At 37.9% G+C, this 19,485-nt stretch overlaps 2 protein-coding genes across 12 annotated transcripts in view; one reads left to right on the top strand and one right to left on the bottom strand.

The window, feature by feature from the left end:
• The window catches only part of tmc3 (transmembrane channel like 3), a 212,202-nt gene that overhangs the window by 137,408 nt on the left and 55,309 nt on the right, over positions 1-19,485 (bottom strand). The window lies entirely within an intron of this gene.
• LOC144049994 (uncharacterized) lies at positions 8,202-18,555 on the top strand. Its single transcript, XM_077562815.1, has 18 exons — positions 8,202-8,236; positions 9,090-9,221; positions 9,301-9,463; positions 9,629-9,821; positions 9,913-10,005; positions 10,954-11,007; positions 11,140-11,217; positions 11,841-11,894; positions 12,049-12,138; positions 12,774-12,827; positions 12,982-13,071; positions 13,700-13,753; positions 13,901-13,987; positions 14,237-14,345; positions 14,605-16,011; positions 16,547-16,702; positions 16,818-16,871; positions 17,225-18,555. The coding sequence occupies exons 2-18, from the start codon at positions 9,116-9,118 to the stop codon at positions 17,485-17,487; spliced, it is 3,105 nt and encodes a 1,034-aa protein (XP_077418941.1). The 5' UTR covers positions 8,202-8,236; positions 9,090-9,115; the 3' UTR covers positions 17,488-18,555.

Raw genomic sequence — 19,485 nt, 5'->3', positions numbered from 1 at the left:
CCGGACTGTCGAAGATTTGCACATGGCAGACAATGGCAGACAATTTTGACCTGTACTTTGGGTTTATATTTCCTAATGTGTAGTATACCATCAGCAGCTTGTTTTTTGAAGCACAGGACCCAAAGGGGGTTGTAAATCTCAAATTTCATCAGTGTACAGAATTATCTGCAGTGCATCTGGTTTGACAGACAATAAAGGATGTGACTTGAAAAGATCACCATCAATAATGTTAGAAACAAATCCTTCATTGCACTTTTTAGGACCCTCTTGAACCATTGGCCATATTTTGGGATGTGACAGAAACTGCTCTAGACTTTCAACTAGGGGCACATAATGAAACTGTTTGCTCTTGATAGAGTTGTCTGCACTTATTTTCCTGCATTAGATTCGAGCAATGAGAATTTCCTCTGCTTCCAAAGAACCAATCTGTTTCTTAATTATACTGTCCTGTTGGAAAGTTGTTGCCGCCTCAGCAAATAGATCAATAAACTGATCAAATACTTCTAGGGCATCCCTTTGAAGTTGACTTGAGGCATTTCCGGAATGCTTCTTTAGCACATCCTCCATCTGTTTCCTGAGGTGGTCCATCAGAGAAGACTGGCACTGCTGTACTCCAGCAACAATGGTGTTCACAGATTTCTGAAAACATGCATAAATGAATGTTTGATGTTGGTTTGTGGCAGAATAAAAACGTAATCACTTGAATGCAATTGACTGCAGTTACCTGTGATACATTACACTTGGCTATGGTATTTATGACGAACAATGTAGCATGACTTCTGAGACTCTTGGGGGGTGGGGGGCACTATGTAAATACAAACAGATAACAACAAAAAGTGGGTAGACTAAAAAATCTACTCAAGTTATAAAAATGCTACTTTAAAGCCATTTAGAATGAAGTAAAAAGTTAAATCAAGAGGTTAACATGCAGGTTTGATTACTTGTCAGAAATGACTCAGTGTGGGAAGAGAACTAAAAACGCCTGTACACTTAACTCTTTGACTGCCAGACGTTTTCAGAAACGGGTTGTCGCCAGTGCCAGCCGATTTAAGCATTTTGACTGATCTTTCAAGGTCCACAGAAAATGTTGTGTTTGGACTATGGAAACAAATAAAAGATTGGACTCTCATCTTTCATCAGAAAAAAAAGTTTGTTTCTACCTTATTCCGTTCTTCAGTAATCAACAATAGAAAATGGTTACTTTCACCGAAATTCTCTGTTTTGAAATAAAAAACGGAGAAAAACAGCTTTTTGTGAAACGATGTTATTTCATGCACTCTAGTGAATTGTACACTTCTTTTTGTCCATGAATGATGCCACAAACACCTAAATAGTGCTTTACTTCTGTAAAACGCTTTCACCAACAATGAAAAAGTGTTTTTAGATTGAAAAATACGTTACTATTTACAAATGTGTGCAACTGTGGTACTATTTACAATTATGTGGATGTTTCAAATACAGTTTTTCTTTTTGTAACGCTCTCCTGCGTGCAAGGAGACGCCAGGACTTGCACAACAGTTTACTTTCACTTTCGCATTTGTCCGTTTCGCGTGCAAACGTTACACTTTCTTGACGGCCTTTTTTTCTGGGGAATAAATAGCAAGTAGCAGACTGTACACACTCCTCCGATGAATATGCATTGGACTCGGGGCACTCTACGTCGTCCGATTGAACGTCCGCCTGTGCGTGCTCGAATGCGCTCCGCGTTTATGACGCCGTAATGGCTGCCGCATCAGCGGTTCCAATTTCGCCGTCAAGCTCGGATTCACCTTCATCATGTGCTCTTCCTCAGCCACCTAGCTCTCCCCCCCACGTCTCCTACTGCCGCGTCAATGCTTTCCAACCACGGAGTCATCATCATCATCATCGATGATGATCATCGTCGTCGTCAATGTGCTCTTTATCGTTGGTCGATGCTTTTCGAATTTGAAAAAAAACGGCTCGGGCGTCAGCTGCCGCAGCCGGTCGCCATTTTTCCTTTGTCTAACGTTCTCGTCTCCTGCTCGACGCTCTAGCTCCGCCTCTACTGACGCCCACCCGATCTTGTCAAAAGAGAGTCAGCGCTGCCCTCTAGGGACCAAAATTAGTCGTTAGGCTCACGAGACCTGCTTGAAACTTTCAGGACAGCTCCGCAAGCCTTGACAGCACCCGTTTCAAAAAAAAAAAAAAAAATGGGAGGACGTCTTTTAACGTCTTTGGCGCTCCTCCGTAGGTTTTTGCAGAACGTCATTTAACGTCTTTGGCAGTAAAAGAGTTAAAGTATGATTTCTTAAAAATTTCAAAAGTAAATGTACTTGAGTTTCTATCATTGATTACTACCCACCCTTTTGTTACAAGATAATTATATTGTTGTAATTATCATGCAAGAGGACGTACTTGTTCAGTAAGAATGGTTCCCTCGTGTCTGGTGTCCAGCTCAGCTCAGCTGGAGGTGAGTCAGGCTGTACAACGCACTGTGTGTCAGTCTGAAAAACATAATTAGCATTGCATTGGACTTAAATTGTTCAAAGGCATGATATGCAGGTTTGTTTGTTTTTTAATACATGACACACTCCAATATATACTGTACAATGGCATATGTATGACATTTGGAAAACATATACTTTGTTCTATTTTAATAAAAATGTAACACATGTTTTTGTGCATGTTGACTGCAAAGCATTTATGCTCCAGGTAATTAATTTAGATTGTACTTGTTTCTGTAATATCTTGTTAAATCTTTTGAGTACAGGTAGCCAATGTATTTTGTGGATCACAGGTCACAAACACAAAAGCAAGCAAGAAAATATGGAGCACATCGCAAGCGATGCTGCATTAATATGCAAAGTTGGCATCGTATTTAACACGCACTCTACATCATCACATCACATCAAAACTAGAAAGTTTTGCGGGTACAACTTACTTGTAGGGGCAGACTGATGATGATGATCCTCTTCGGATGATTGTGCACCTGCGACTTGCCCTTCTGTCGGCCTGTGTCCTCCCATTTCATTGTAGCTTGGCTAGATAGCATCACGCAATTACAGCAGGTGTCTTCTTTTAACGTGATGGTAGTAGGAGCAGCCTAAAGTGGCTGTGCAATCTGTTGATATGGCTCAATAAGAGCCTCATCGAGAAAGTTGTAAAAACAACACAAATCGAACACCGTCAGGCCATATTTATCTGTTGTTTAAGAATGGGGGGTTCTGGAATGTTCCACTGCACCGAAAAATATAAGCGAGTATGTCTCAAATCAAACGTACACGTCCTAAATCAGGTGTGTATATGTTCCGCTAAGGGAGGGGGTGTACAATATGCTATACATTTTTAGATGAATAATGTATTGCAAATGTATAGATGTTTTGTATGTAATATTAATATAACTAAACTACTAATAAAAATGGAGTGTACTTGTAACCATAATTAACATAGTACTGATAATCTAGCAACATGATAATGTGACGTTCCCCCTGAAATGATTTGGTATATTCCAATACAGAAGCGCCAGCAATTGGCCGCGCTTATAGCATCCGTTTAGCGGTTGGCGTTTACCGTTTACTTTAGCTCTTGTTTCTGGCGGTGAAACTTCGAAGACAGCGTTCATTTTTATTTATTTTTTCAAGAAATAATCTTTTGCAAATTCAAACATTTCCCTTCATAGCTTGCCAACATCTTGAAGCTCCACCATGAGTCAAGATGGGACTGGTGACACATATCCAGAAATGGACACTTTATCAGCCTCTGTATTTAAAGGTGAAATTTAATTTTAGCAACAAGCTAACACTAACAAGCTAGCACTTTTGTGTTAATGCCAGTTCAGAATCGTGTTTATATGTTTGCTAACCTTAATGTGTGGTAAGAAACAACTTTTTCCCTGTGGTATACAGTGTGGTATCTACAAGCAAGACACTACAAAACTCTGCAGGATATGTACAAAAAACAAGAACAAACCCAAGAAAGATGATGTATCCCAATTGCTGGGTCTGTAATTCCAAGCAAGACGCGCTTTCATTGATGCTGATGTGATGAAGGAGCAGGACAGGCCTGTAATAATACTGCAGGCTAAGCCATGTAAGTAAATGTTATTTGTGTAATAAAGTCATGTATTGCACCTTGGTACTATGTACACAAGATCTTTTACACATTTTTTTTTTAAAAACATATCTTGCTGTTAGATCATACTGTAGACGAACTCCAGTGAATCCTTGGTAAGGGGAATCCCTCCTTCAAAAAGGAGCTGAAAAAACTTTGGCTAAAATATTTGAACCAGGCACAGTTTTATGCAGTGTTCAAAAAAAAATCACAGGACCACGACTGCAAGACCAAGGTAAGGAGGATCAGCTTGAATGTTCCCACCATACATAAAGACCTAAAATAATTTATTTGTTTTTATTGTTTTAACAGTAAAGAATGCACTTGTCATCTTGAAAGCATTACCTCTGATGTTCCCTTCATACGGAGCTCTGCCAAAAAATTGAGCCATCCAACTGATGCCTTGATTCATATTCTGGAGGTATGTTTTATTAATTTTATTATATTGCTTAATTTTTGTGTTTGTTCGGGATTTTTGCTTCAACTATGTAGTTTATTCATGATTTTAAATGCATTTATTTATTTTTATTTATTGTGTTTCTTTTAGCCTGCAGAGGACCCCTATGCTTTTCTTCAGAGAAACACGGAGTGAATTAAACCGAAATTAAATTATTAAAAGCCATTGCAATGGTGATTGTACATGTCAGTAAACACTATTGCATCAGAGGCAACTTAGTTGGAGATAGTGTGTCGAGTTTTCAATCGTCTTTCTACTCGATTTGCCGTAGTATGGTTACTAATGAAAATGAAAACAGTTTGCCATACTGTATGTTCACACGTGTCATGTCTAGAAATGAGAGGCGAGCTATCTTTTGGCAGGCGTCTTGGTAAGTCAACTCTTAAGTATAAGCTTAGATGGCTAGTGTAGAGCAGCTACAGTATGTAACAAGGCCAACTATGTGGTAGCAATGAGATGTGTGACTCTTGGGATGCTAAATTCAGTGATTTTATGTTTTCTATGAAATGTTTTGTGTACATTTTATTTGAAATACATTTGGAATAGACTGAAAAAAAATATCAAGCTGTTTCTGTTAAAAGGAGTACTGTATTCATTGACTCAGAATATTGTTTGTTCATGACTACAGTTACCAACATTGATGTTGGTTGAAATGAAAATACTTTTTAATTTCATGTTTTAAGAAATAGTTCATTTTTAAAAATCATAATTCCTGTTTCATTTAATAAGGGGTTAGAAAATTAAAAAATATGAAGAAAATTACTGCTGAACTAAAATTTCATGATTCACATTTGTGTTACAATAGTGCTTAGATGTGGCCTATATGATAATCAATGTTTGATCAGTACAGTTAATAGTCTTTTTTACTGCATTTTTTTTTTGTGTGTAAATAAATGTTTTTTCCTTTTAACACATCCGTGATTCCAGTTGCTTATTGTGTGTGGTCTTGTTTTTGCTACGTAGTGGGGCCAACATTTCAGGATTTGACAGAGTCGTGGGGCCCACCCGTCCATGTGGGGCCATTTTGCTGGGCGCCACAAGTTTAGACCTCTTTTTGAGGATCAAAACTTGGTTTTAGTTTAGTTTTGAATTGGGTTATAGTTGAGGTTAGGGTAAGGAATAGGGGTAGGCAATCATTTTTGATGGTTAGGGGAAGGGGCTGGGAAATGCATTATTTCAATGAGATGACCCCACAAAGATAGTAAAACAAACCTGTGTGTGCTGATTTATTTAAATTAAATTAATTATTCCTAGAGGTGAACCTAAGAATCCAAACCGGTCCATACATCTACATTGTACTAGTTAGTTAAAAGGGCTGCTTGTTCAAAACCCTTTTTGTTTTCAAGTTGTTGATACTGTTACTGGAAAGGTAGTACACATATTTGTTATCATCAAAGCCATTTGTCTGAAAAATCTGTTTTGGCGTAAAACATACTGAAGTGTTCACATTTAGAGGAATTTTACAAATAAAATGTTACTTGAAACATTTTGTTCGTGGACACTTTATTGGGTGAAAAATGGTAAAGCAGGTAGAATGGTAAGCATTTGAAAATGATGAGGTGTTGATGAGTAAATTAATTGTTGATATGAAAATATAGTTCGTTCATGATAACAAAAGGTAGTAAGGCATTTGCAGAGAATTTGTTCACATTCAAATATAAGTTGTAAATGATAACAGTCTACAAATATTGGCGGAATCACCAATATTGAACGTTGGAATGAATCTGCAAAAAGGTTTGTATTACAGTCAATACCACAGATACACATTTTTCAACATGAATTCATAATTGCCCATCATGACTTCATCTTTTACTTATGCATTAGTAAGTATTTCTGAATCATGAGTTAAAAAATAAATATTTGGAAATTATTAGCTCATAATTCTTCAATAGCAAATTACTGTATTCTAAATATGAGTTAACATTTGCTCATCATGACTTTATATTTTGTTTATGCATTTTAATGATTAGTAATGGATATTTCTTAATCATGAGTTACTCATTAGTTAGTATTTGCTACTTATAAATTCACAATTCTCCAATAGTTGCAAATTATTAGTTCATCATAAGTTCAGATAATAGCTTATCATGACTTCATCTTTTGTTAATGCATTTACAAATTATTAGCTAACAATTTGTAAATCATTTATTCATAATCTTTTCATATTTACAATTTATTAGTTCAATATGAGTTTTCATGACTTCATCTTTAACAAATGTATTACAAATGGTTAACAAACGTTATAATAAAGTGTTACACAACAATCAATAAATACTGAAGCTCAAACATAAGTTTCAGTTGCTGGATTAAGACCACTTAAAGTGTTTTCTATTAAGTTGAACAAGTGTAAATCAAGTCATTTATTTAATTGCAAGGCACTTTAATGATGATCATCCATTGATCCCTTTGAGAAAATTGGTTCTTAATTGCATGCCAGAACTGTTACTGTCTTTGCACAATAAAAATGTTGAATGACATGTCTCATTTAAAAAAAAAAAAAATTTAAATCGTTATTTTAGGAGAAATTGTCTAGCATTTAATTCTAATTGTAAGCATTTTTTCTTGTAAAAAAAAAACCATCAGTTCTAGTGCTGTTCCAGTTTCAAGTTATATTTACTACGGTAAGTTTTCCTCTTTCCAGTCATCAAGGCTATGTTGGCCAAACATAAGTGAATACTTCTGTGTTTTAAGAAAATAGTTCCATATATTACAGCTTGAAAAAAGGCAATATTACTTGTTTTTAGTCTAAAAAATACTATTTTCAAGACCATCTTGAGCAATTTGGACTTTCCAATTGGTCCAACCTGATTTTGTCGTTCAATCTGAACCATTACATTTTATATGAAATAACAGGTGTAGGTTTATCAATTCAATGTATTGTTCTTTTTTTAAATCAATTGTGAAGTCAAAACTTAATTAAAAAGAGTTTTTGGTCAATTCATGTAGGTGCAAAAGTAAGTGAACCCTGAGCTGCATTGCTTAAAACAAGCAGTCAAGTAGGATCAGGTAGGACAAATTGGTAGCTAAACTAACCACTGAAATGGACCAATGAAATGAGAGGTTTAGCAAAGAAGAAGTGGATGACCTTCTAAAATATCAGCAAGATCCACAAGACAAATGATAATTCAGGTGAAAGCCAACCTGTGCATCACATCGACGGATTTGTGTGTGTGTGTGTGTGTGTGTGTGTGTGTGTGTGTGTGTGTGTGTGTGTGTGTGTGTGTGTGTGCGTGTGTGTGTGTGTGTGTGTGTGTGCGTTTGTTAATGTGGTTTAGACCGACAAATGATCTGACATTTGACCTGGGAAAAGTTGACACTTGTGTTTAGAGCGACACAGGCAGTGTCGGCCTAATTCAAGACTTGTTTTTTAATTTTTTAGGGTCTATAAAAACGTTTTTTTCTGTAAAAAGAGAAAAATATGGGCCTACTACTCAGCTAGGACAATAATTATGCATGAATTCATTTCTAAATATCTTATAAATATGATTTTTTGATCTGTCAGTGTAATCCCCTCGTCTGAGATTTTGTGTGTGTGTGTGACATCCTACTGGCCGTTTTTTGTTATTGCACTTTCACACACACACACAAAAGTACACACAAAGGGGGCGGTGGCATGACGTGTAATGTGGGCGTGAGGTACACTGGATCTCCCGCGAAAGCGTCATGAGTCAACGTGGGATGCAGACAAACACAACGCAGAACTGCACAGTAAGTAACAAGCATATATTCATTGTAAATAAACCCAATTTAATGAGAACACGGTTATTTTTGTTGCGGTGAGGTAATTTCATCAAGGCAGTGCAACTTTTTACGCTGTTTTAGAAAGGTTTCATGATAGAAAATGAAAACTTTTTAATTCGTTTACGTAGATGCCTCGTTCGGTTGTTGCTGGTTATTCAGATATCTAATTTAAACACGTACGTGACGGTTGCTCCACCATAATAATTATCTCATATTAGGACAGGCGGTTGGGACTAAGGATGGATGGATTCATTTTGTCTACGAAGCGGATATTTTGCCGTGTTTTAAAAGTTCACGTAGCGTTAGTTTGCCGTGAACCGCGCGAGAACTATACAAGTTTGAATTCTGTGTCGGCAAAATAGCGCTAGCAGGAGAGTTGCCGGTAGCCTCTCAGTACTATATTTTGCTGTGAAACGCGAGAGAACTACAAGTACTAATTCTGCGCCGGCTAAATAGCGCCAGCAGAAGAGTTGCCGGTCTCGCCTTTAACAGCTATCTTGCCGTGAGTCGCGCAAGAACTACAAGTAGGCCTACGAATTCTGCGCCGGCAAAAAACCGCTAGTAGGAAAATGTCCACTGCCTTTTCTCTAACGTTTGTATTTATCTTTGGCCATCTGTTACTTAATTAATGAGCGAGCTTGAGCATTTTCACGTATTGACAATTCCGAGGTGACGTCATCTCTCATTGAAAAGCATTAGACTTTGGATCGTTGTAGTTTGATTTGTGAGGATTATTTTGATTTTAAAATATGAGATGTTTATATTATTGTTTATAACAATCATTTAATTTTTTGAATATTTACTTTTTCTTTGGGTACAGAGGCTCTTGATTTAAAAAAGAAAAACATGCCAAGGCAAAGGTGTTTGAATCCAAAAAAAGAAGCAATGCTTTATATCGATACCGGAAGAGACAAACATGGACTTGATGTGAAATACATCAGTGAATTCAAAGGTAAGATACATCTAACAATAACAGTTAACTAAAAAGTGAATCTTCCACCTGACTTCATTATTATTTTTGTCATTACTAGGGAGAGGGGTCTTTGCTTGTGCTTCTTTTGAAAAAGGAAACTTCCTGCTAGAATATCATGGTGCACTTCTAAGCAAACAAGAATGTGAGAGGAGACAGAGATTGTACCATGACAAAATGAAAGCATTCATGTTTGAGTTTCACTTTGACGGAAGAACTTGCTGGTGCGTATTAAGTCCATGCTCCATTTAATTAGTCCATATTAAAAGTCCATAATTTGTTTACACTCATTAGCTTTGAGTCAAAACCCGAATGGGATCTTAAATCAAGAAAATCAACACTACCGAGTTCTAACTATATAATATTAATAATTGGTTTTCTATTTGAAGTGTTGATGCAGCAACAGAGGATGGGTCACTAGGAAGACTGGTCAATGATGACCACATCAACCCAAATGCCACAATGAAGTATTTAAATGTGCAAGGAAAGCCCCATCTGTGTTTATTTGCGACACGGGACATTGACCCAGGAGAGGAGATTACATATAATTATGGTGACTCTGACTGGCCATGGAGAAGCAAGGTAATCATATCAGAATGTGATGAGTGGTTAGTGATCTGAAAATCTGTATTGACTGAATTAAACTCATGATGTTTGTCAATTTAAACCTCAGGAATCTGGCCAACAAAACACATCCACATCCAAGCTCACCGTGGAGGAAACTACATCTACAGCGCCCACAGATGCTCTGAAATCTTTTCAAGAGGTAAATCATGTACACTATTTTAGTGCTCTTTTACAGTCCATACGCTATGTACAGGTTAGGGTTGTCACAATACTAAAATTTCAAACTCAATATCGATACCCAGGAAAATACTTGATGCTTAATACCTTTCAATACCATACCAAAAGATATACTAATCCTAAAATAACAAAAATAATTAAGACAATCATTTTTTCACATGCAAATAAATAATTTAAACAAATGAAAGAATACGCCATATTAAAAAATGCCACTTTATTCTACGAATGACTGTCTGAGCCTGTCGTATCACTGGTCTTAATTTTCTTTGCGGTTGGAAGTTTTTTTTTGTTTTGTTTTTTAAAGACAAGCATGTCAATGTGCTCCTGTGCCCTTCTTGGCTTGCAAATGAGCCCTGAATTTACTAAAAATGAGGCACAACTTGAAGCAGCAATGCACGAGCACACTAAGCTAACCATGAGGCCGCGGCTAATGGCTAATAATAAAACAACAGTCACTTACTGAGCATAAGTCTAACCGCGGTAGCCAGCTAACGGCTAATAACAAAACAACAAGGCATCTGGCTTTTTCTTGTCCACCAAAACTGGCACGTTTAGCCCTCCTGCCACCACACTGGCCATACTAAGCAGCTGTAAAACATAGCTGAACAAGCAAGGTTGCAGTGTGGGCTCTCCTGGGTGCGGGAGCCTGTCTTCCGAGGCAGCGATGCTAGTGGAGTGTGCACGGCTGACGCTGCAGGAACGCTACCATGTATCGATAGTATTGATACCATTACAAAGAGATATTGTATCCGGATACGACGTGTTTGAAAAGTATTGATACTTTTGACAACCCTATTAAAAGTACACAACGTGAATGGATTTTAACGCCATCTTTAACTCTTAAAAAACAGACAAAGTTTACCACTCATACATGTCTGTGTTAAATGTTTCCTTCCTGTCTCTTTTGCAGCATTCTGACGCAGAGAAGTCTGCCCAAACCTCCAGAGTTGAACACATTGAACAGGTACATGTAGTTGTTCAATAGATTTCAACGCCATCTGGCAGTTAAAAACTGTATGCATATTTCTGCACTTTCAGTGAATTTGTAATCAAACATCATTTCTGTGTGTATTGTCTCTGTATTTTTCTCTTTCAGTGCATGATGGAGACAAGGCACTCCTCAATGAGTTTGAGCCAGAATGACCTGAGTCCACCGCACAATAGTTCTCAAAAGGTAAATTACTTTATCACTAATGAGTGTCATTTAGCATCCAACTACAGTAATTGTTTGCAGTGCTCTATCAAGTTACCAGTAATATTTTGGTGTACAGAGAAACTTATTGAAGGCTTGATAATATTTTGAATGGACCGAGTGTATGTGTGCGTGTGTTATCACCCAGATTTATTGTGTATTGGACTGACACATTTCGTGATAGTATTTTCAAGTTTTAAGTCACAACCTCATCCATAGGTTTGAATGTGTGTGTGTGTGTTGTGTCCAAGTATGGCATAGACTGACACTGGCATACACTGACTTTCGCCGAGAAAGCATTTCCTGTAGAAGTTGTCGCACTCACCTACTTGTGTGTGTGTGTGTTCACATAATCTCATGGTTTAGAGGGACATTTAACCTCATTGTATCTTTAAGTCTTACAGTCACCCAATATCACCTTTCTGTGGAGTTGAATCACTATACATACAGTATATAAATATACTTGGTAGGCTATTGTTTAAATGACCTAACATAAACTCTGTGTTTCTTGATCCTGCATCACTCTGAATCAGCAACGTAATGTAAAGCGTTGTCTCAATGAAGGTATGTCTATGTTTAATGTTTCCTTCCTGTCTCTTTTGCAGCATTCTGACGCAGAGAGGTCAGCCCAACCCTCAGAGGTTGAAGATATTGAACAGGTACATGTGGTTGTTAAATGGATATCAATGCCATCTGGCAATTAAAAACTGTCAAAGTTTACCGCTCATGCATATTTCTGGAACTTGAAACAAATTTGTAATCAAACAGTCTGATGGCACCTGTGTGTATTGTCTTTTTATTTTTCTCTTTCAGTGCATGATGGAGACAAGGCACTCCTCAATGAGTTTGAGCCAGAGTGACCTGAGTCCAGTACGTCGTGAGCCACTCAACAATTCTCAAAAGGTAAATTACTTTATCACTAATGAGTGTCATTTAGCATCCAACTACAGTAATTGTTTGCAGTGCTCTATCAAGTTACCAGTAATATTTTGGTGTACAGAGAAACTTATTGAAGGCTTGATAATATTCTGAATAGACCGAGTGTGTGTGTGTGTGTGTGTGTGTTATCACCTAGATTTATTGTGTATTGGACTGACACATTTCATGATAGTATTTTCAAGTTTTAAGTGACAACCTCATCCATAGGTTTGAATGTGTGTGTGTGTATTGTGTCCAAGTATGGCATAGACTGACACTGGCATACACTGACTTTCGCCGAGAAAGCATTTGCTGTAGAAGTTGTCGCACTCACCTACTTGTGTGTGTGTGTGTTCACATAATCTCATGGTTTAGAGGGACATTTAACCTCATTGTATCTTTAAGTCTTATAGTCACCCAATGTCACCTTTCTGTGGAGTTGAATCACTATACCTGTACATACAGTATATAAATATACTTGGTAGGCTGTTGTTTAAATGACCTAACATAAACTCTGTGTTTCTTGATCCTGCATCACTCTGAATCAGCAACGTAATGTAAAGCGTTGTCTCAATGAAGGTATATCTATGTTTAATGTTTCCTTCCTGTCTCTTTTGCAGCATTCTGATGCAGAGAGGTCAACCCAACCCTCAGAGGTTGAAGATATTGAACAGGTACATGTGGTTGTTAAATGGATATCAATGCCATCTGGCAATTAAAAACCGACAAAGTTTACCGCTCATGCATATTTCTGCAACTTGAAACAAATTTGTAATCAAACAGTCTGATGGCACCTGTGTGTATTGTCTTTTTATTTTTCTCTTTCAGTGCATGATGGAGACAAGGCACTCTTCAATGAGTTTGAGCCAGAGTGACCTGAGTCCAGTACGTCGTGAGCCACTCAACAATTCTCAAAAGGTAAATTACTTCATCATTAATGAGTGTCATTTAGCATCCAACTACAGTAATTGTTTGCAGTGCTCTATCAAGTTACCAGTAATATTTTGTTGTACAGAGAAACTTTTTGAAGGCTTGATAATATTTTGAATAGACCGAGTGTTTGTGTGTGTTATCACCTAGATTTATTGTGTATTGGACTGACACATTTCGTGATAGTATTTTCAAGTTTTAAGTCACAACCTCATCCATAGGTTTGAATGTGTGTGTGTGTGTGTGTGTTGTGACCAAGTATGGCATAGACTGACACTGGCATACACTGACTTTCGCCGAGAAAGCATTTGCTGTAGAAGTTGTCGCACTCACCTACTTGTGTGTGTGTGTGTTCACATAATCTCATGGTTTAGAGGGACATTTAACCTCATTGTATCTTTAAGTCTTACAGTCACCCAATGTCACCTTTCTGTGGAGTTGAATCACTATACATACAGTATATAAATATAATTGGTAGGCTGTTGTTTTTGAAATTACCTAACATAAACTCAATGTTTCTTGATCCTGCATCACTCTGAATCAGCAATGTGATGTAAAGCGTTGTCTTTATGAAGGTATGTCTATGTTTAATGTTTCCTTCCTGTCTCTTTTGCAGCATACCGACACAGAGAGGTCCGCCCAACCATTAGAGGTTGAAGGTATTGAACAGGTATATATGGTTGTTAAATAAATTTCAACGCCATCTGGCAATTAAAAACTGTCAAAGTCATGCATATTTCTGCAACTTCAGTGAATTTGTAGTAATTAAACAGTCTGATTACACCTGTGTGTATTTTCTCTGTATTTTTTTTTTCAGTGCATGATGGAGACAAGTGACTCCACGTTGACCTTGTGCCAGGGTGACCTTAGTCCAGCACTTGAGCCTCAGACCAGTTCTCAAAAGGTAAATTACTTCTTCTTTAATGAGTGTAATTAAAAGTACAATTACAGTTAACGGTCAACAATTGTTTCCTGTGCATGTCAAGTCATCAGCAATATTTTTGTGCTCTGAGAAACTTCATTGGATGCTTGATAATTGAAGTCAGAGTTTGTACATATTTGTTCATCTAAGTTTTTTTTCTGCTAGCAATCCCATATGCTTATTAAATATTTTGCTAACACTTTTTAAATAAATACCCCCCCCCCCCCCCAGGACTGTTGGAAACACCTTCTTGAGGTCTCAACACTGTCACCCTTTGACAAGTGTGTTCTATGCTTGGGACATATATCTTCTTTTACATGGACTGGATACAGATGCAAAGGTAAACCATATATTGATAGCATTGCTTTGAGTCCAAATTTAGACGATACAGCCAGAAACCAAACAAATGATGCCATTGGCCACCGAACAGTTGTCTGCATTGTGGACATGATGTAACAATTTAATTACTGGCAACTCTTCTTACACAATATAAAATACAGCACTGATTGGTACAGAGAAGAAAATTGTTTAAAGAAGTTATGTTGAAACTGTAACTGGCACTGTTTGTTTGACCCAACATTTTCTAACTCTGTTCACAGCATGTTCAAGAGTCTGGCATCTGTCCTGCTACAGACGAAAGAAAGCAGAGGATGAAATATTAGACTCGGATGAGGAGCAGAACTCTGGAAGCAAATATGTCCCTGATTCAGATGAGGATTCAGATTCAAGCATGACTTTGGTGCCTCATCAGTCTAAAGTACGACAGAAGGAAGGAATACCAGCCTTACCCACTAACAACTCTAACAGTTTGGACACACATTTTCCAAATGACGCTGGCACATCAAAATGTTTGCTCACAGATGTCATTGCTGGCGAAACGTCAGATTCAGAAATTTCTAGCAAAGACTCATCAAATAAGCATGTGAAGAACAAAGATAAAAAATCTCTAGAACATCTCAATTTGACCAATAGAAATGACTGTTTTGTTTGTGGTAAGCCACAAAGCAGACTGACTCGCCACCTGAAAGTACACATGTCTCACCCAGAAGTTTCATATGCATTTTACCTCCCTGGTCACTCTCAGGAGCGCAAGACTTTGTTTGAAAAAATGCGAAACAGAGGAAACTTTCATCATAACATTGCCATACTCCAAGGTGAAAATGGACAATTAAAAGTGAAAAGGGTGCTAAAATCTACTGCAGTGGCTGGAAACTTTGTGCATTGTATGCACTGCCAGGGCTTATACGCACGCAAAGAACTGTGGAGACATGTCCGAAGATGTTCGTTAAGGCCAGAAAATCGCAATCTGGATAAACAAGCTGGAAGAGCCAGAGTTCTGTGTTTTGCTACAGCCCAAGATACCGTATTCAGTCAACACTTCTCGAGTGGAATGTGGAAGCTTCTTAGCACAATGAAGACGGATGACATTGGCCTTGCTGTACGAAATGACCTATCTATTGTTCATTTGGCCCAGTCCCTGTACAATAAACATGGTCAAGATCCCACAAAGTACAAACATATTCGACAAAAGCTCCGAGAAGTGGGACGACTGCTGGTATGTCTGCGAGCAAACTACTCTGTACACAGCCTGGAGGAAGCCATAAAGCCCTCAAACTCTCAAACAGTTGTTCAAGCAGTGAAGCAAGTTGCTGGATTTGACGAAGAAAGCCTCTCCTACCATACACCAAGCCTGGCTTTGAAATTGGGGCACACACTAAACAAAATCTGCGACATCATTCATTGTCGTGCACTAATGGCAGAAGATGCAGCACTGATGAAGGCAACTGAAACATTTAGGAAACTATATACCTCCAAGTGGTGTGAGTTGATTTCCAACAAAGCTCTGAGCACATTGAGCAGTGCCAAGTATAATAAGCCAACAACACTGCCCTTTACAGAGGATATCCAGGTACTTCACCAGTACCTTCAGAAGACTGCTGACAGTGCTGTTAGTAACTTGATGGAGGAAGCAACACCGAAAAACTATGCTGAAATTGAAATTGAAGGTGAGTGTTCAGAATGTCAGATGATCATATTTAGTAGGGGTGGGAAAATATGGGTACCTCAAGATTTGATTCACTTCCGATGCATCATTAGTACATTTGTATTTTTAAAACAATTGCAGAACTCAAGGAAGAGCAAAGATTTATATTTCATACTGACTTTTATTAAAGTGGCAAGGCAACCTGGTTTACAATAGTGTGTCAACACACATTTCAAAAAGTGCCAATGGCAGCGTTTGCTGTAACAAATGTTTAACTTCTCCCAGTGCAATATGCAGAAGACAACAGTGGCTTTTTATTTTTATGTAAACTTTAAAAATCTATTTTTAGTATCGGTAACTCTGAATCGAAGCAGAATCTTTTTAATACGACGATTGATGCATGAAAAAAAAAACAATTATCGTTCTCACCCCTACTACTAGATGTGGCATCCTTTCCATCTTGCATCTGTTACAGCTGTACTTCTGGCCAATTCTAAAACTTGATGCCTTGGGGTCTGATGCCTCACTGATCTTTTATTATGACTATCTTTTTCTAGGTAACTTATCATTCAGTGAGAATGAAAATAATGAAGGCAGTGACTCAGAGGGCAGCGGCACAGAGGTCGGAGGACCACTTTGTGAAGATGGCAAAGACCTGGATCCAGCCTCAGACTCTATGATCCTTGAGCAGGAACAGAACTCTGGTGGCCAAGGTAGGTTCTCTGTCTACTTTACAAATTTTCTCTCAGCAGACGGGGCAACAAAGGCCGCCCGGTATCAGTATTTGTTGATGAGACAATTTTCACACGTCGTTTTTGTTTTTACCAGATAAGCTGTCACATGTGACGTCTACAGTAGGAGACACAGTCCCTTCAACTGGCGGTAAGACAAGCTTTAGGATCTTTGGATTATGTTATGAAAATATGCAATGATGTAAGGCCTCCTGAGCAATGAAATGAGCTAAAAAAAAACATAAAATAAAGTCACGTAACTGCTTAAGACTAGATGCAGTCGGTAATGGTCTTTTCTTTTGCCATCCTGCAGCCACACAATAGCCTGCATTAGGCCATAAATAATGGCTGTGGAGAGTACTATCTACTTCCTGTTTTTGTGTTGCAGCCACTGTAATTGACAAATAATCTGTGACATTAGTTAGACTTACCTTCTGATTGTTCAAGTATCTGTAAATATATATATATATATATATATGTATTTTTTGTTTTGTTTACTTACAGTCCTCTCAGGAAAAGACGATGCTGATCAAGAAAGTGAGGCAAGGAGACAGCCAAAGAAAATGTGGAGCAAAGCCGAGGTCGCTGCAGTGATGCGACATTTTGGAAGCCACATAAAAAAAGGAAAACTTGCCTCCAAAGTTGAATGCAGCCAGTGTAAGCGGGCAGAGGACCCTGTGCTGTCACAACGGACTGTACAAAATATTAGAGACTTTGTGAGAAACCGAATAACCACAGCCAAAAGGCAGGCCCAGAAGAGACGGTAAACCTATTTGCTGGTATCTCACTGAGCAACGAATGCTTGCGAACATAGAGAATTTGGAGTTTTTGTCGGGATTCATAAAAGGTTGCAGAAATGTTCAGTTTTCACTTGTCAGTTTTTCCTGTCGCAAAGTTTTTTTTTAACATGTTCAGACAGTTTTTCACTTTTTGCAAGCATCTTCTGAAACCTTTTATGAACCGTGACAAAAAAAAAACAAATTTGCTATTTACCCAAGCATTCATCACTCAGTGAGATACCAGCATGAGAGTTTCATTTAAAACTAAATTCAGGGAACTTTTTATTTATGTATTTAATTATATTTTCACTTAATGCTTCAGACACTAAGAACTCCCTGCACTTTTTCTCTTAGAAATTAAAACAAAAATCTTAAGGGACATCTGAAGTATATGCCACAAAGGAGGTGGGACTTACGACTTCTGTAGGTCACACACACGCTGTTTCTGGTTACTGTTGCAACATAAGGGTGGAAGTGCGAGTATGGGGCACGGCCTATATGGCGCTACAATAACTGGTATCAGCGTAGGTGTGTGACTTACGGAAGTTGCAAGTCCCGCTTTCCCCGTGGCATATACCCCATTTACTTGCCTAATTTTCAATTGACCTTAACACAAGCTAATGACCCTGGCAGCACCCAGCACTTTTTGTTAGCAAATAGACCAATTTGTTTTAAAACTTAATGTTTAAAATTAAACTAAAAGCCTTTAACAAATTTGAAAGTTATAAACATGCTTAATAGCATTTCAACATTTAAAAAAATATTAATTTTGACCCCATTTTTTTCTTTTGCTACAAATGAATATCAGCTCCAAATGTGGTTATTGGCCTCTTTGACTACAAATAATCAGTATGGTGTCGGCACTGTCTATCACTACTACTATAAACTCTATATTGGAATATTAAACTACAAGGCTCTGAATTTTCAGTAGGATAAAAATGGCACACCAACACGTAGTGCGTAGTGGCTCGGAACACCTTGATTAGAAAGGACTTTGTAGAAAACAGTGTACAGTGTCTAGACCAGTCATACTTGTTAATAAAACATCTGTGTTTACTTTAATTTAGATTGCGTTTGTATGTTTTTATGTTTGTGATATTACAGCTTGGTAAGTGTGGGGTTGCTAATTTCTGAGGTTTAAAGGAGCCTGTGTCATTAAATAGACACTTTCCTACATTCTTTGTGCAGTTGCGTCTTAATTTGTGTGGCTGCAAATGTGAGGTAATTGTCTTTTTAAAGTCTCAATAATGTTGATGCTCATTACTGTCGTATTTTTTGTATTAGTCATGAAGAAACACTTACAGGGGTGAATTCATCATCCATCTATATCCAATTGCTCTCTTTTGGTTCTGTTCACCTAATGCATAGTGGTGTCAGGTGGTGTATTTATGTTAATTTTGGGTGGTGGGGGGCGTGACTACCTTGTCCCTTTAAAGTCACCTTAATCCTGTTTTGTCCTTGTAAACCACAATTCAAGTGTCGTCCCAAACCACCATTTTGTCAGGTCTGATATCTCAGGTTGTTAACCTCTTTTCTAAGCTCTGAAGGGTGCTAAATTCTTCTCAATTTTTTTGAAGTGATTTAGCCTTACTCCCATCATTCTAAACCCTTTTAAAAGGTGTGTCAACTTAAATCACCACCGGGCCTGTTTCTGAAATTTGTCAGTCTATACCATATAAACAGGTATGCGTGTGTGTGTGTGTGTGTGTGTGTGTGTGTGTGTGTGAGTGAGTGTGCGTGCGTGCGTGATATATATTTTGCGATAATTGATGTTGTCTTTTTGGACGTATTAGTAATTTGATCGGCGCTTGAAGAAATTGTACTTCCCTCAATCACCTATAGGGGCACCACGTTCTGTTTACTTTCACTTTTGGAGAAACACAACAAATAAAATCAAACTCCTCATTTGTTTATTCATAATCGGAAGTCGCCACATTCATTGTTGGTGGTTCTTTGTATTAATTAAAGAATTACTAATCCACTCGG

The sequence above is a fragment of the Vanacampus margaritifer genome, chromosome 4 (genome assembly GCF_051991255.1).
Source record: "Vanacampus margaritifer isolate UIUO_Vmar chromosome 4, RoL_Vmar_1.0, whole genome shotgun sequence".
Classification (NCBI taxonomy): Eukaryota; Metazoa; Chordata; class Actinopteri; order Syngnathiformes; family Syngnathidae; genus Vanacampus; species Vanacampus margaritifer.
Note: the sequence above shows the minus strand (reverse complement) of the source record. Positions and strands in the feature narration are given on the sequence as shown.

Coding starts and splice junctions, on each gene's coding strand:
- LOC144049994 (XM_077562815.1), top strand. CDS start 9,116: ATGCCAAGGCAAAGGTGTTTGAATCCAAAAAAAGAAGCAATGCTTTAT. Junction 11,008..11,139: donor GAGTTGAACACATTGAACAG/GTACATGTAGTT, acceptor TTTCTCTTTCAG/TGCATGATGGAGACAAGGCA. Junction 16,703..16,817: donor ACAGAACTCTGGTGGCCAAG/GTAGGTTCTCTG, acceptor TGTTTTTACCAG/ATAAGCTGTCACATGTGACG.